We start from the raw sequence: 15,712 nt of genomic DNA on the forward strand, positions 1-15,712 counted from the left end.
GAAACTATAAAACCTGTTTCATGCAATAAATCAAGACGGGAAAGAGATGCATTTGTTTACATTTCAAGAGTAATTGATTTTACTTCGAACCTTAGACATTAAATCACACTTGTTTGTAAAAGTATCGTTACTGGCGCTTTTTTTATTTTATTTATTTATTTATTTATTATTATTATTATTTCCTGGAAAACCTGGTCAATGTTTCTTTATCAATGAAATATAAACAACTGATTATTATCAAGTGATCGTTTCCTGGATTAATGACCTAATTTTGAATTTAATGTACGAGTAGGAAATTTGTCCCCTATTAGGGAATAAATACATTATTAACCGTGAAAGGTTCCACGAATATGTCTACAATACATTTCCTTACTTCGGTATACTGAAAGCACTGAAAGTTAATCTGTTTTACCTGTCTAAGAAGAGTTGATTAATGGAGTAAAATTTTACCTTGCTTCCATTATAAGGGCAAGATAATCGCTTAACGTGAGAAAAAATTCTAAATTTTCTGTGCAAAGCATTATTTGAATCTTCAAAGCTCTAGAACAGCGATTCTCAACCGTTGGTACGCAAAGAAACAAAGTATTTTTAACTATTAAATTGAAAATTAAATACCCCAACATCCTGTTTAAATGTTTTCTCTATCAAGCTACGGAAATTGTTAATTTTATTAAAAACCGCTTAAATTCAAGAATACTTATGATTTTAAGCCAAGAGATGGGCAGTGAACATAAAATGCTTTTGTTATATTCCGATGCAAGGTTATCCAGACGCAAAGTTTTGAATTGTGTTTTTGAACTTCGATCAGAAGTTCAAATTTTTCTTTGTGACTCAAAATTTGAATTGCAAATATGTTTATTTAGCGAATTATGTTTGGCTCGTTTCGGATATTTAGCTGATGTTTTTGGAAAGCTAAATGAATTAATTTTAGGATTACAAGCGCAAAGTGTTAATTTGTTTGCCATTAGAGATAAAATAAATGCACTGATAAAAAAATCGAGCTCAATAAATAAACTAGAGAGCATAATTAAAGAATTGGACCCTAATAGGTACTTACATATTAACGCCACCGTAACAGAAGTTGCGCTGATGCGCCAATAAAGAGCAATTATGTTGCTCCCGCGCAGTTATCTTTTGGATTCCTTTTTGCCTTGTTGTTTTCAGATTTTTGACGCCATTTTTTAGTACTACGAAAATGCGTCTTTGGGATTTGCCAAACACAGAAGATGTAATTTTATTTTTTCAGGAGCGAAATATTTTGCCAAAAAAACGAAAATGTACCAATTCGCATGATATGAAACTTTATTTTGGTAAACGTAGAAATGTAATTTAAGACAGTGTGATCAGCAAGTGGGACTTGGAAAAAACAACTGGTTTGAAGGAAGCAGAATTCCATTTTGTTCAGCTTTGAGATTCATATACTGCTGGTGCGAGGAGTTGACCTCGATTAAATTTTGTGAAAAGCAACTTGATTTATCGTATAAAACTGATATAGATTGGAAGGGTTTTAAATAAAGTGTTTTAATTTATGATTTGTCGCAAAAATTTTAGGTGTAGATTGGCAGCACTTGAAAACCGCCAAATCTGCAACTGCGGTGGCGTTAATACGAAGTACCTAATAATAGTTTAAGCTTTTCACCACTTTTAGAAAGTTTTCTAACCGAAACTAATTTTGTTTTGAATCATTGTTTTTTATTAATAAATAACTTCAACACGTATTTTCTTGAGGATTATAAAAACGAAAATTGGATTAGAAATCCATTTTGTTCAAATGTACCTGAAATTTTATCTCATCCAAAATAATAATAATAAATAAATAACAGTTGATAAAAATTTCCGGTGATCGAACCGAAGATTTCGAAAATAACACAGGCTGAACCGTAAAAAAGAATTTAAAGATATTTTTTTAAAAAAGCTATTAAAATTTTATTGCCTTTTTGCACAACCTATTTGTGTGAACAAAGATTTTCTTTTATGTTATAATTGAAAAATAAATACAGAACAAAATTAAAATTAAATCCTAATTTCCGGTTAAAACTGAATGAAATAAGACCAGACATAAAGAAACTGATCTCTCTTAAACAGGTCCAAATTTCACACTAAATTTTAAAATTAAAGTATTATAACCTTAATTTTGATAATTAAATGAGTAACAAATTTTTAATCTAATATTTTTTAGTTGTGCATATTTAATACAAATAACCAATAGGTTGTGGAAACAGCAAAATATATTTTTACTTCCTTCTACGAAGTAAAAAGGAAGTATTGTAATCGCGAAAAGTTTCAGGCAGCATATTTCAACGAAAATATCCATTTTGACCGCTATCGAATGCAATTTAATGATGTTTTTGCGTGATATCTGTACGTAAGGACAGAATAAAAGACTCGTTTCCTCCAAACAAAATTGTAAAACTGCTTTAAAATAAATTCTAAAGAGAATATTTCGTGGTGTCTGTACGAACGTATGTACGTACGTGCGTACGAACGTACGTATCTCGCATAACTCAAAAACGAGTAGCCTCAGAACGTTGAAATTTTGTATATAGGACTGCTATAACATGTAGATGTGCACCTCGTATTTTGGTTGCAATCGGCCGCACCAAACGTATATAAATATATTTATATATATATCCACTCTGTTACCCGGCTCAGTGATCTCAGTTTCTTTACTCGTATATGTTTGAAAATTGTACATTTTTTGCTTTAAAAATGATTGAATTATGTTGTTCTTATCTTCTGGTTAAGGATTTTATGCCTTTAGTAAATCTGTATGCAATATTTTTAGAATTATCAACAATTTTAAAGTTGTTTAAGTGTCCTAAGCCCTTTTTTTTATGGTGGCCATTGATTGTTTACATTTCAAACAGCAGACTAGTGGATTTGTTGCCAATCTAGAGAAACTTAGCTTCGCAACAACAAAGATAACGTCTTCATTTATTATTGCCAATTAAATCATATTTAATCCTTTCTGGAATTTTTTCGAGGAAATAAGTGTTAAGATTTACTTCGTAATTTTTATTATAGTGGATATTTTGAGTTTTTATGTATTTTTGCCTTCTCGCGAAGTGAGAACTGAATTAATTGAATGAGAAATACTCAATCTTTCTGTGAAAAACTGTTTCTTTTTTGTTTTGTTTGCTTAATTTCTTTTATACATCATTCTGGATTTATTATAGTATTTGAACAGAACATGTGGCAACGATTAGATAATTCTATTCTTTAAATGATATAAATTTTGAGCATTAGGAGTTATAATATGAGCGAAATATAATACTGTTAAGTGAATCTAGCGTCAGAGTGTCGCTATGGCAAACAAATACTAGAGTGAATTTTAAAGAATGCATTTATTCTATTGTGGTTTATGCGCTGCCGGCGAAGTAGATTTAATTCAATCCAATAAGTTTAAATCAAATGCAAGAAAAAATGCGTCTAATTTAATATTCCGTACAAGGAAGTCATGTGGTGTACACATCAGATTTTTTAAATATTTCTATTGAGAAATTGAAAATTAATCATTGTAAAAATGTTGTGGTGGTGCTAAAGTTTTTTCAATTTTTATTTAGATGAAACGCGTTAGTCAAAAGTTTGAGAACCACAGCTTTAGAATAGAGTTTTATTATTAATGTTGTTGAGTTGCTCATTGAAACGCTGTGTACTCTGAAAACATCCACAGTTTAGTAAAGATGGTTCTGAAAGCTGTCATTTATTATTGGTTCATTTCATTACAATGATTCATTGTCAGATCACATGCGCAGAAGCGTACATACTCTTACATCTGCTTTTTAAATTAACATATTTTTATTCATAGTCTGACAGACGTAAAAGTAGTGAATCAAGACAGCAGTTTCTTCTCTATCTCAAATGCTGAATGACAATATTAATTTCTTTGCATTATCTTCCCTTACGTCGAAGAAGTGAGCCACAGTATTAAAGCCAAGCCAACTAGGAATCAATTCAGTTTATGAGATCCTAAGTGAATCATATTTATAATGGATTGATTAATTTACTTTTACTGGTCTTCTTTGCTGCGTTTTGAGCGTCAAAAGCATCTTTAATTCAGTTTTCCTATTTTCGCGTCATGCTACAAATCTGTTATACTGCCAAAGCATTTATCATCTACCCACTTCGGCCAAAGAATCTTTGCTTCGGCTATTTGCAAAATTTTTGTTATTCCACGTGTCACAAGACCAATTTATCAAACTAAGCGACTTAGCAGATTACTAGTTTTCCCAGCTCTTATCATTTTAAGAACTGTAAGATATTTACTTTATCCTTCCACTCAAAACTGCACATCATTTAACAAATTCAGCGATTTAATAGCAATAAATGCATTCCTTTGTAACTTAATTCTGTGTTTTTTATAACTAACATCTAACTGATACGATTTATAACGAATCTCTCTGATATTAGTTTTTTATATAGCATATTTAACTGGAAGTTTTTGAAAAAAATTACACCGTTAAAATAATTAATTAAAAATACTTCTAATGACACATACTACATAGGTAATATGGCCATTTGCGTGCCACCTAGCAAACAATCTGTTACTTTTTTTTAATGCAAATTTGGTTCTTTGTGTTCCCTAGAAGGCCAATGTTAAGGACTATATCAGTATGATCTCGTTAGTCGTTTTAAATTCAGTGTTTAATAAGAGAAAGTATACAGTATTTGATGCAACGATAAAACTCGACTTTGATGTTCATTACATTATTAAACAATAGAATAATTCTTATACAACTATTTACTAGAAAATCGTTTTATAGATTTAATAATCATGGAATTCCATCATTTTATTGGGCCATGAAATGTTTCTTAGGAAATATAAACTGAAGAAAGAAATACTGTATCAACAATATAAAAAACGACCTTCAGCGTCGAAGATTTGATCTTAACAAATGCATATTTTTGACACGAGTATTTAGATTTTTTAATAAATCGTTTACTTCAAGTCATCTTACTGTACATGTAATTCGAATTGTACGTTTTTTTTTCTTTTTCCAGGAACGCTAGTAATGAAACCGTAATATAGTTATATTTTTAATTATCCGAATCTTTTAAATTTTTTTTTATTATTTTTATATTTTTGTTAGTAATTCGTGTGTTACCTAGAACAAAGAATTCCCAGTTCCTCAAGCTATCGCTATTATTATTTCTTTAATTACTTAAATTTTTGGTAAAATTTCATCCAAGTGTTTTAAACGTAGCTTAGGTTTGAAAAATTGAAGAGATGCAGATTTTACAGATGAATGTTTTAATAATTCTCTCAGAAATGCCGCCGTAGGATAATCAATAGAAATGATTACTAAGATATCTAAACTTTTTTTTTTTTTTAAATTTCATGCAGCCTATATTTAATGTTGGAAATTAAAGGACTCAATAAAGAGAAAAAGTGAAGCTTTCATCCCGCAAATACAAGCAATTTTCCGAAAGTAGTTTTTTGCAAAGAGGAAAATTTCACATTCGCATGAACTTGATTACTTAGATTACAGCAAACTACTCGAAGGCTAGCTTTCCTGAATTCCTTCAGATGTCTTCGTGAAAGAGTATTTTAAGGTAACATTTTACTCACATTGACGTTACACATTCCTTAATCGCAAAACCTAGAACTTGCAAAAAATTTTCTTTTCTCTAAAACAAATCTAATTTTAAAAAGCCTTCTTTCGTTCGGAAAAATATAATAAGGGAAAGTTTTCCCGGGACTGACTTGATGTTCTACCGAGGCATCAGAAAGCCATGCTATAAGGAAAGATGTACGATAAATTGGGACGTCAGGAAAGAAAGCAAACGCATGAGTTTTATTTACTGTACATGTATAGTAAAATAGAGAAAACATGATTAAATTTGCAGGTGGTTTGGGATAAACAGCCTATGAAGAAATCAGTATACAGAGCTGCCGCTTCTGGAAGCAACAACGGCTATAATCCAGCTCGTCATCGAATCGAACTGAGATTAGATGCCAAATGCATGTATTTGTCATCCAAACTCATGGAATGACATGAGCTACATGTAATATTTGAGGCTACATGGCTTCAAATATTACATGTAGTCCATGTAGCTTCAACTCTATACCAGAGTTCATCAACCGTGATGGCTGGCAGCATGTGTGGCGTGGAATTCTCTTGGCAACCGATGACCAGATGTTCTTAATGGGTGAGAGATGTGAAGAACATGTTAACCAAAGTAACAGTCGAACACCCTCTGTAGCGAAAAAGGTCAGAATAGTACGGGTAACATGTGGTCGGGCATTATCTTATTGAAAGATGGAGTGACGCAGGCCTCAAAGATAGAACACAACCGCGAGTCTTAACACGGCAGAAATATAACGATGGGTGTCCAATTTATAGGAGATGCAAACAACAGGTTAACATGAATGTGTAAGAATTGGAGGCCCCTTCAGCCCACCTGGACACGAGTGTCTCCACAGCTCAAAAAAAGGGATACCCGTCTCTCCAACATGAATATGCATCCAGTGACACCCCACATACCAGCACATCAGATGCTGGGCCCGCATGACGATGATGAATGCAAAATCGCAACTTTCGTTCTCCACGGAAACGTCTCTACACACAGATCATGATGCTGTATGCAGTATATTTGGGATTCTGAAAAGACGACTTAGTACCATACCTGTGTCCAGTTACCTCGATCGTCACACCACTGTAGGCGCTCCTGTCTCTGCTGCAATATCAAGAGACGGTCTCCGTACAGAGTCCGTGCGGCTGCAGAAGTCATCGCACTGTCCGACGAGCCAGGTGCCTGACGCAGGGTACAGGACGTAGTTGTACGATCACGTAATGCCGAAAGGACATGTATATCCTGTCAGCTGTCAATAGTCCGCCCCACTGAAATTTCTGCATGGCATTCAGTATGGCACTTTTGGATACCTCGATTCCATATTCGTCTTGCAGTCATGAGATCCTGACCAATGCCGTTGAACAATAAACCGCAGTCCCAATAAGTCACGATCCTGACACGGTCGAATTATGACACGTGCCAGTAATAGTTTCTTCTTATTAGACGAGGGGTATAACACGCTTTTACAAAAACAACTTACATTCTAATGCAGTTTCCAAATGAGAAACCTGCTGTGAAATATTTCTATTTACACTCGATGCTAGATGGCATTACTCATGTCTGCTCAGTGAGCATGCGCTGGAATGCTTATCCCACCATGTAGTACCTTTTATGCAAATTCTGACATTTGTTACATGCGACTTTCTAATGGAAGGGATGTAGAACATAATATATGCAACAGACAGAGATAACGTCCCTCTCAAAACTCAGATTATGCGCATTAATTAGCTCTAATATATTATAGATTCATTGTATTGACTAATCCCCGTACATTAAAATAAGAAGTAGAACATAAATCCGTCTGACTGTATCATATTTACAGAGGTTCATGTTATTTCTTGGGAATGAAAAGTATAGGGAAATGATCTACAATATCAGGAGTATTTTCAGTAAATTTATGCTTTTATTCAAAAACGAAAGTTTGGTGTTCATAATAGGTCATTTAAGCTTCAATCGTTCAAGAACAGACTGCATAGCAACACAAGTTTTATTTATATATTAGAAGTCTTAACTTATAATAAGCTAAGACTTCATTATAAATAATAAAGTTGATTTATCATTTATAATCAGTTAAATGACCTTATTATTATGTACATGTCCCATAGGAAAAATCATTGATGATTTTAATCATAGAAAAATTATATATTTTGTCATTTTTAGTTAAAATTTTGGAATTTTATTTCCTACCACAAGAAAACTTCTGTAAACAGATTCATTGGGTAAAAATCCCTAGAATTACTGAGCAGCTCTCTTAATGCAACTCTTAAAATTGCTACTGAAATTTTTAGAAGGCATAAAAATTTATTTTCACACATTGCTTTAAACCAGGGTTTCTTAAACTGTGGGTCGTGACTCCAGCAGCAGGGTGTCGCAAAAAATTTTAGCAGTTTTTATATTTCTTTAACTTATTATAATAATCTTACAATTACCAAATATTTTTTCACAATGTATCTGAAAATAGATAAAGATAAGGCAATACAGACAAAGAAAAAAACGAAAACGTTTCGACGTACTCTTTTTATAATATAAACGTTCATTTCCCTCGCTATGCACGTGACGCTGTCATTTCGTCTGCTACTTATTTAAAATTTTCACATTGTTCTATGTCTTAAAATTAGAAATTAAAGTTAATGACCTAAAACTGCAATGGTATATTACAGTACAAGTGAAAAAACTGACAGTTTCACTCACGCGTGTGTCGGATTTGCGCAATGGGGTCCTACAAAATTTTTGCAAATATTATGTGGTCCTGGGGGTGCGAAAAAATCTCAATGATAAAAAGGGGTCGGGACTGAAAAAAGTTTAAGAAACCCTCCTTGAAACAAAAATCAATATGCGTATTAAACAGCATTTGAAACTTTCATTACAAAATATCATTTCCGTTCAGCAATGAAAAGAAGTTGCTGCAACTTATTCAGCACGTATTTCTCTCTTCTCTAATTCAGTCCTTATTAACCAATGAAACCCCTTCTCCATCATTATCATCCTCTTCTACATTTGTTATTTTAAAATTTTCATCTAAAGCAGGGGTCGGCAACATGTTTTGGAAAGGGCCAGATCATAAGATTTTTTTAGGCTTGACGGGTCAAAAACAAATTCTAAAACGATTTTTAGGGAGTGATATTTTTATATAAAATTTACACACATTTTGTTAACACTTCATAAAAATGAATAAAATATTATTGTGCTTCCGACCATTAACGTTTTTGCAAACGGTCATCAGCTAACAATGATCTGTATTCCAATTTTACATACTTCATTTTTGAGTGTCTTTCGCATTGATAAGCAATATCTCTCTCATCGCATTGATAAGCAATATATAACTCTTAAATACATATATAAATCTCTGTGCTTATATTTTAATTGACCGTATTTATTTTGCAAAAGGTATTAGATCCATTTTTAAACATCATTTTTATCATGTCATCATTCTGAAGACCAATGACTTCCAAATGAAGGTCTGACGGAAGTTCCTCAATTGTAGAAGTTTAACTGCACGATAAAATTTCTGACCACTTTAAAAAGTTACAGTAAACAGATAAATGAATAACAAAGAATTAATTTTTCCACAAATGTGCTTTATTCTAAAAAATTTCTGCAAATGGTTACAAATTATATAAAAAAAAGAGGACATTCTATCCGACTTCCTTTTTATTCTTTGTTTTTATTCAACAGAATCGCTTGTCCGGGGAAGACATCAGCTGTTTTCAATATGACTTCCATTTTCTTTGACTAAGCATTGCATTCTGTTCACCGTACTCTCTACAGCTGAATAGAACTCAAACTACAGGCGCTAATGTCGACTACGTAATCGCGATTTTGCAATTTTTTCCCGTGTTTTATGCAAAATTTTAGTTATCTTAAAGTGTAGTAAAGCGCCACATTTTCCTCTATCGGCAACTTTTGGAACTATTTTTCCCTCGAATTCTTTTTTCCCATGTTGTCAATAGTCCCTGTACAAAATTTCGTAGCTTTGCGGCTGATAGTTCAAGCTACAGAGGTCTCTGAGTACCGTCAGTAAAAAAAAAAAAAATAATAAAAAAATAAAACCCACTATATACAAAAGTACAAAGTTGTAGTATCGCGCACACTTTCAAGGTTTGATAAAATAATAAAATCACTTTGCGAAGCAGTGAAACGTCAGTTTAAACCCCGTATGTGTATTCGTACTCATATTTGAGATTATCGCAGGAGTATTCTCTTTGGATTTGAGTAGTTGTATTTCATTAGGTTCCATCTTCCATAAATTTGCAAAATTATTTTGGGGTCGCAGTAATCCGCACATACGGTTGCATTATTGTAATAGCGGATTTATCATGTTTTAGAGATTTTCACATCATTTAAGACATAGAAAAAATTTACACCGGACCACCTTCCTTGTGTAACTTGAGTGTCTAATAACGTTACAATAAAACGAAACTTTTATCTACAAGCCATGCGATAATTAACAGAACTGCTTGACTTTAGATCTTTCTGCAGAAGCTGAACTATCAGAAACAGAAAATGAGTAGAAATCAACTTGGAAGGATAGGATTCTCGTCCTTAACTTCAGGTAATCTAAATGTATTTCGAAATCACTATTAAAAATGCCTCGTATTTTGTTATGTATCATGCCTGTTTAATCTTGTGATATTTGTGAAAGATAAATGCTGCATTTTGTCAAGTTCTTTCTAACAAATGGTTAAAATATTATAAAAATTGAAACAAAGTTTAACCAAGCATAATTTAGTAGTACTTTTTTAATGAATGAAACTCATTCTTCTTTCATCGTTTTAAAGAATAATTTCAATTACTTTAATAATTTATTTATTTATTTATTTTAAATGGCCGGAGATTTGTTCCTAAAGTCTTTGTTGGAAATGGCCGAACCCATACGCTGTTTAGCCATCTCATCAGTGAGAATGTTGCAGGTGCACCACCAGGACCGGTTTTAGATTTTACGAAATCCTAAACTATTTAAGATATGGGGCCCTTTACGAGAGATATGAGTCAATTTTTTTATATGGGATATTCTACAATTTTTCGGAGAGGGGGATTCCAAGAAAGTGGAGGCCCTAAGCTATAGCTTCTTCGCTTACACGTAAATACGGCACTGTAGCACCACCAAAGGTGATATTACAGCCAAGAAGTAGAAAGGAAAGCAACTCAACTATAGCTAAGCTTTGCGTGGGAATCCAATCCATACCCTTAGTTTTGGACTTCTACTACAGTACTTAATAGCAATTCATTCTTGTTTACCATATACCATCTCCAAGACGCCGCAACTATTTTATGAAAGTTCGCAAAAACAAAAATGAAATTATTTGTCATTTAAACTTAGAAACAAAAAACTTAATTAATCAAGTATTATTAGACTCACACGCATATTTAATAAATTACAAATACGCGAACATGATCTGTAAATTCAGAATACGATTATGTTGCATGGCATGCAGTATTTTGACGGCGAATTTAGGAAAGGAGCATTCCTTATCACAGGCACGTGTGTATGAATGGGATTGCCGAGATGTATGTGTGGGCTTAACTTTTACATATGTACAGATGGAGGACAAAATAATACGAACACCTGTGAAATAATGGAAAATCTTTATTAATAGGGTGTTGCAACACCCTTTAACTGAAGTACAGATTGAATGCGACATGGAATAGATGCATAAAGGTCATGGACAATATTTAATGGAATATTAAGCCATTCCTCCTGGAGAGCGATCTCTAATTCCGAAAGTCCGGATGGAGGTGGAAATCGGGAATGAAGTTTGGACTCCAGATATGCCCCTAAATGTTCAATAATATTCAAGTCCGGAGACTGAGGGGGTCAAGCGAGATGTTCAATTGCATCGTCATGCTCTTCAAACCATTCTTGAATACACCTAGCAGTGTGGATATGCGCGTTGTCGTCTTGAAAAAGCGGTCGCTCCCCAGGGAATACAGTCTGGACATGATCCCCTAGAATGCTTATATAGTGATTGGATGTGATCCTCCTATGCAGAATAACAAGTGGCCCAAGATCACGCCAAGATACCGCACCCCATACCATAATGGCGCCACCCTCATGCTTCAGAGTTGGCAAGAGGCAGTCAGGATGAAACGCTTCTTTGGGCGTTCTCCAGACATAAACGCGTCCGGTACTCTGAAATAGGGTGAATATAACGATTCATCTGACCATATTACCTGTTGCCACTGCTGTGGGAGCCAGCCTTTGTGATCACTTGCACTTGAAAACTCACTTGGTTGCACTTGAAAGCATTAGTTGCCGTCACCAAAGGTTTACGAATTGCCACTCTGTTCGCAGCATGAAGTTATCTTTTGGCAGTTTTTGTTGAAACGGTGTTCATTTCGGATGTTATCTCGGATAACGATTGCTGGTGCTTTCGGGCTACTATGCACTTCAAAGCCCGTCTATCCCTATCAGCCAGCTTTGACTTTCGGCCACTGCTGTGCTTTGAAGACGTTGTCTTACCCTCTTTCATGTACGCTGTCATAACGGCTGATACTCTACTCCTTGCACACCCCACAAGGTTTGCTGTTTCCGTAACCGATGCTCCGCTTAAACGCGCTCCAACTATCATTCCTCTTAGGAACTCTGAGAGGTTTGACATTTCAACTTCTCACAGACAGTTCGATCGAAGCATGCAAGGCAGGTAACTGCTGTTGAGAGACTTATACCTTCCTCTTCACGCTCACTAGGTGGTAGACTTCTGTTGCAGGTGGCGCGGCTGGACTGCAGGTGTGAAATACGTCATACTTTTTCATAGGTGTTCGCATTATTTTGTCCTCCATTTGTATACATTAGTGATCTTTTACACAAAGTGTTCGTACCATTGAACCAAACTGTTGATTTAATGTTTTATCGTGAAGTTCTGGAGCGTTTCAGCCACCGAGTTGTACAAGTAAGGCTAGACTGCGCGATAAGAAATTGTATCTTAAACACGATAACGCCGCAGTTCATTCAGCACAGTTAGTAATTGGATATTTGAACTAAAAAATTCCCACACTTCCGCGTCCGTTATTAAGTCCAGATTTCACACCGTACGACTTTCTCTTTTCAACAATATGAACTCTGCAATCAAAGGACATCGATTTGATGATCTTGAAGACATTACCTGTGCAACTATTTCACACCTGCTTTTTGCATTGGGAGAAAAGTTATACGCTGAATGCAGGGGGACTAATGTGAAGGAATACTGCAACTGAATTTTTTAAAGTTATTTTATAAAATATTCTCATTGTTAAATTATAATACCTTGTACTCAATTCAATAAATTAATTTTGGAGCACATCGTCAGCAGTTTATCTCGGCATTCAGTATCATAGGTTAAAAAGCAAACATTGAAACTTTATTAATGGAAATTTTTATATGAAGTCAAGGAACTTTGATTTAAAAACAGATCTGAAAACTGATTACAAAACCTAAAAGAATAAAGTTTGTTTATAACTTTGCGGCTTCTTATTTCATTCCATGTAAATTTTAGGTGCAATTTTTGGGTATCTTCGTGAATTAATCATTCAGAAAATTAAGCTCATAGTTCAATTTACGTAATTTATGAAGAAAACTAACTGTCCAGGTATACAAATAACATAAAATATTATATAGGTAATAAAAACAGTATTAGCCTTTGCTTTTAAGAAATGCTGTAGATAATCGATAGCATCTGAAATGCCTCACAATATGTAATTCTGAAATTTTAAAATATAGTATGTATACTTACATAAATTCCACTTGCCAGGGCCAGGACAAAGTAACAAATGACCACAGCGACCTCATGAACACTGCAGGTTGATAAAGGAGTTGAGGACGACACAGAATCACCGACAGTTGTTGATACCACTATCTCATTTAATTCCATCACTGTTCAGGAAACAGAAACGGGCCATTCAAGAGTGACTAAAGAAACCTGTTTGATATTCATATGTGGGTAAACAGTGTGCTTTGCTGGAAATTTGGCAGATGAAATATTAAATAAGAATAGTAAGAACTCAGTAGCTATACGGACGGTGTTGGTAACAGACTGATAAAGCACGAGATGCTGCAGTATTAAATGTGTATATTTATATATATATATATATAATTAAATGTGAAGTAAGTGCGAAATCTAGATACAGAATTCAAACTCCTGGACTAATTAGAAATGTCCTTTGGCTGAGAGTTTGTTAGTCGTGCAGTGGCTTTTAGTTTTTTTTTCTAGAAAAGTTTTGCTAGTAAATTTTAAGTTAAAATTTACAAAACTCCTGGTTAAACAATTTTTAAACATTAAAATGCAATTACAATTTTAATTTAAAGAGAAACAATGTTTATCCACGATTTATTTAAGATATACACTAAACAAGAAATGAAAATCAAGCTTATTATTTGTATATTGCAGGAATATCGACAAACACGCATAAGAACTTTATTAGTTCTCAATTTAGACTACACTACATTTCAAAATAAGTGAGCCAATGCTTTATTAATGCCTGGATTCTAGAAAAATACTTCTTTTTTCAACCTGGATATTCACATTTATTGCCACACCAGATGCGTATCAACACATCCATCTTTCTACTTCAAGGTTTCTCAACCAGGGAGGACTTTCCCCACCCCTGGGGTGAAATTTCATACTTTCAGGAAAAGAATGAGGTCAGTTTTTTTTTTTTTTTTTTTTTTTTTTAAATCTTTTATATGTTATGAATATAAAAAACTCAAGTTTTGGAATTTATCAAAATTTTCTATACTTTTTCTTGTTTAATAAAAACACGTGAAAAAAATTATCTAAATTGAAACAAATATGTATGTATTTTAGAGTTTAGGAAATGAAGCGGATGACCGTCTAGGAACGTTGAAAGAAGTCGAGCAAAAAATTTTGAGAACCACTGCTGTACTTCTATTGAATCACCGGACTAAAGGATAGAATTCCAAACGAGCCGCTGGTGGCGGCAGAGCCTGTGGTGTAGGATCAAGCGTTTACCTTTTGCGGACTTAAAGAGATCGTCTGGAACTTAAAGGGGGGGAACTCTACAGATCGCCATTAAATGTGGTGTTTCTAAATAGTTGTATATGGGAACAATACCAGATTCACCGTCTGGTAAATAACTGATGTTCCCTATATTTCTACCTATCCCTATATCTCGAATGAATTTCTTGCCAACGAATGCTTCCTTGAAGAGTAATTTACTGTATAACATTTCATCAACAGATAGCGCCAGTAGCTTGACGCTTGTCCGTTCTTTCTTATCTTTTCTCATCTAATCACTATATCTTATCTCGTTCATTTGCGCTTTTGCAGCTGAGGATGATGGTTCGGTTTCTCTCTTTTTTCTACATGCCTTTATGGTGTAACGGCAGCACACTCGGCGCGTATTTGAGAGGTCCCGGTTCGAGTCTCGACAAGGGCATTGCATATTCCTCACAACTCTCGCTTCAAAATAACCTAATGACTCTAACTGACGATAAGGGTTCGAAAGTTTCTCAGAGCTTAAACATTCCTCAATTTCCTACGCGTATAGAAAATTTTATTTTACACTTTATGTACAATATGATATCAGAGTAAGATTTACACAATACTTATCAGCAGGGGTTCATAATACTAGAAATTCTCTATGTAGGATCCACTTATTAGCCTGTTAAAACACGATCAAACACATATTGCTTTTCACCCACCGATAAATGACTGCAAAATACTTCAGAATTGGATGATTGCATTCTACCTTTCTTTAACGCTTGCCTTCAAAGTGTGATCAATCTGTAACAGTTTGCTGACATTATATTTCTTATCAAGCAAACGAACCTACGTGTACCGGTACTTCAACCTACCTGTAACAAAATGATTATTACATTAATGTTAATATTGATTCTGTCTCGCAGATTACTAAATAGAAAGAACTGTTGAGACCAGGATTAAGAACACCTTATACCCTAATTTGATCCAAACTCTCAGTTTCGAGTGTCGCTGAGTCTTCAGGTGTTCTCCTGTTCATACATTTTTTACATTTTTATTGATGCCCTTTATCAGATTCTTTTCCAAAATCAGTTTTGCAATAACAGAAGCATATATTGAATTAAACTTTTAAAAAGCAAAACTGAAAGGAATCCGAAATAGCTAATAGATTTTTTCACAAATTGTAAAATCATAATAAAGCATTTAAAATATTACTGGGATTT

At 34.0% G+C, this 15,712-nt stretch overlaps 1 protein-coding gene across 1 annotated transcript in view; it reads right to left on the reverse strand.

Annotated features, from left to right (window-relative positions):
- The window catches only part of LOC118190032 (proton-coupled amino acid transporter 1-like), a 124,873-nt gene that overhangs the window by 93,503 nt on the left and 15,658 nt on the right, over positions 1 to 15,712 (reverse strand). The window contains exon 2 of the mRNA XM_035360716.2: positions 13,284 to 13,469. Coding sequence (XP_035216607.1) covers positions 13,284 to 13,421 — 138 coding nt within the window. The 5' untranslated portion in view covers positions 13,422 to 13,469. The remainder of the gene's footprint in view (positions 1 to 13,283; positions 13,470 to 15,712) is intronic.

Source organism: Stegodyphus dumicola, chromosome 2 (assembly GCF_044657685.1).
Source record: "Stegodyphus dumicola isolate Sdum_Otavi_A_Nest chromosome 2, ASM4465768v1".
Lineage (NCBI taxonomy): Eukaryota > Metazoa > Arthropoda > Arachnida > Araneae > Eresidae > Stegodyphus > Stegodyphus dumicola.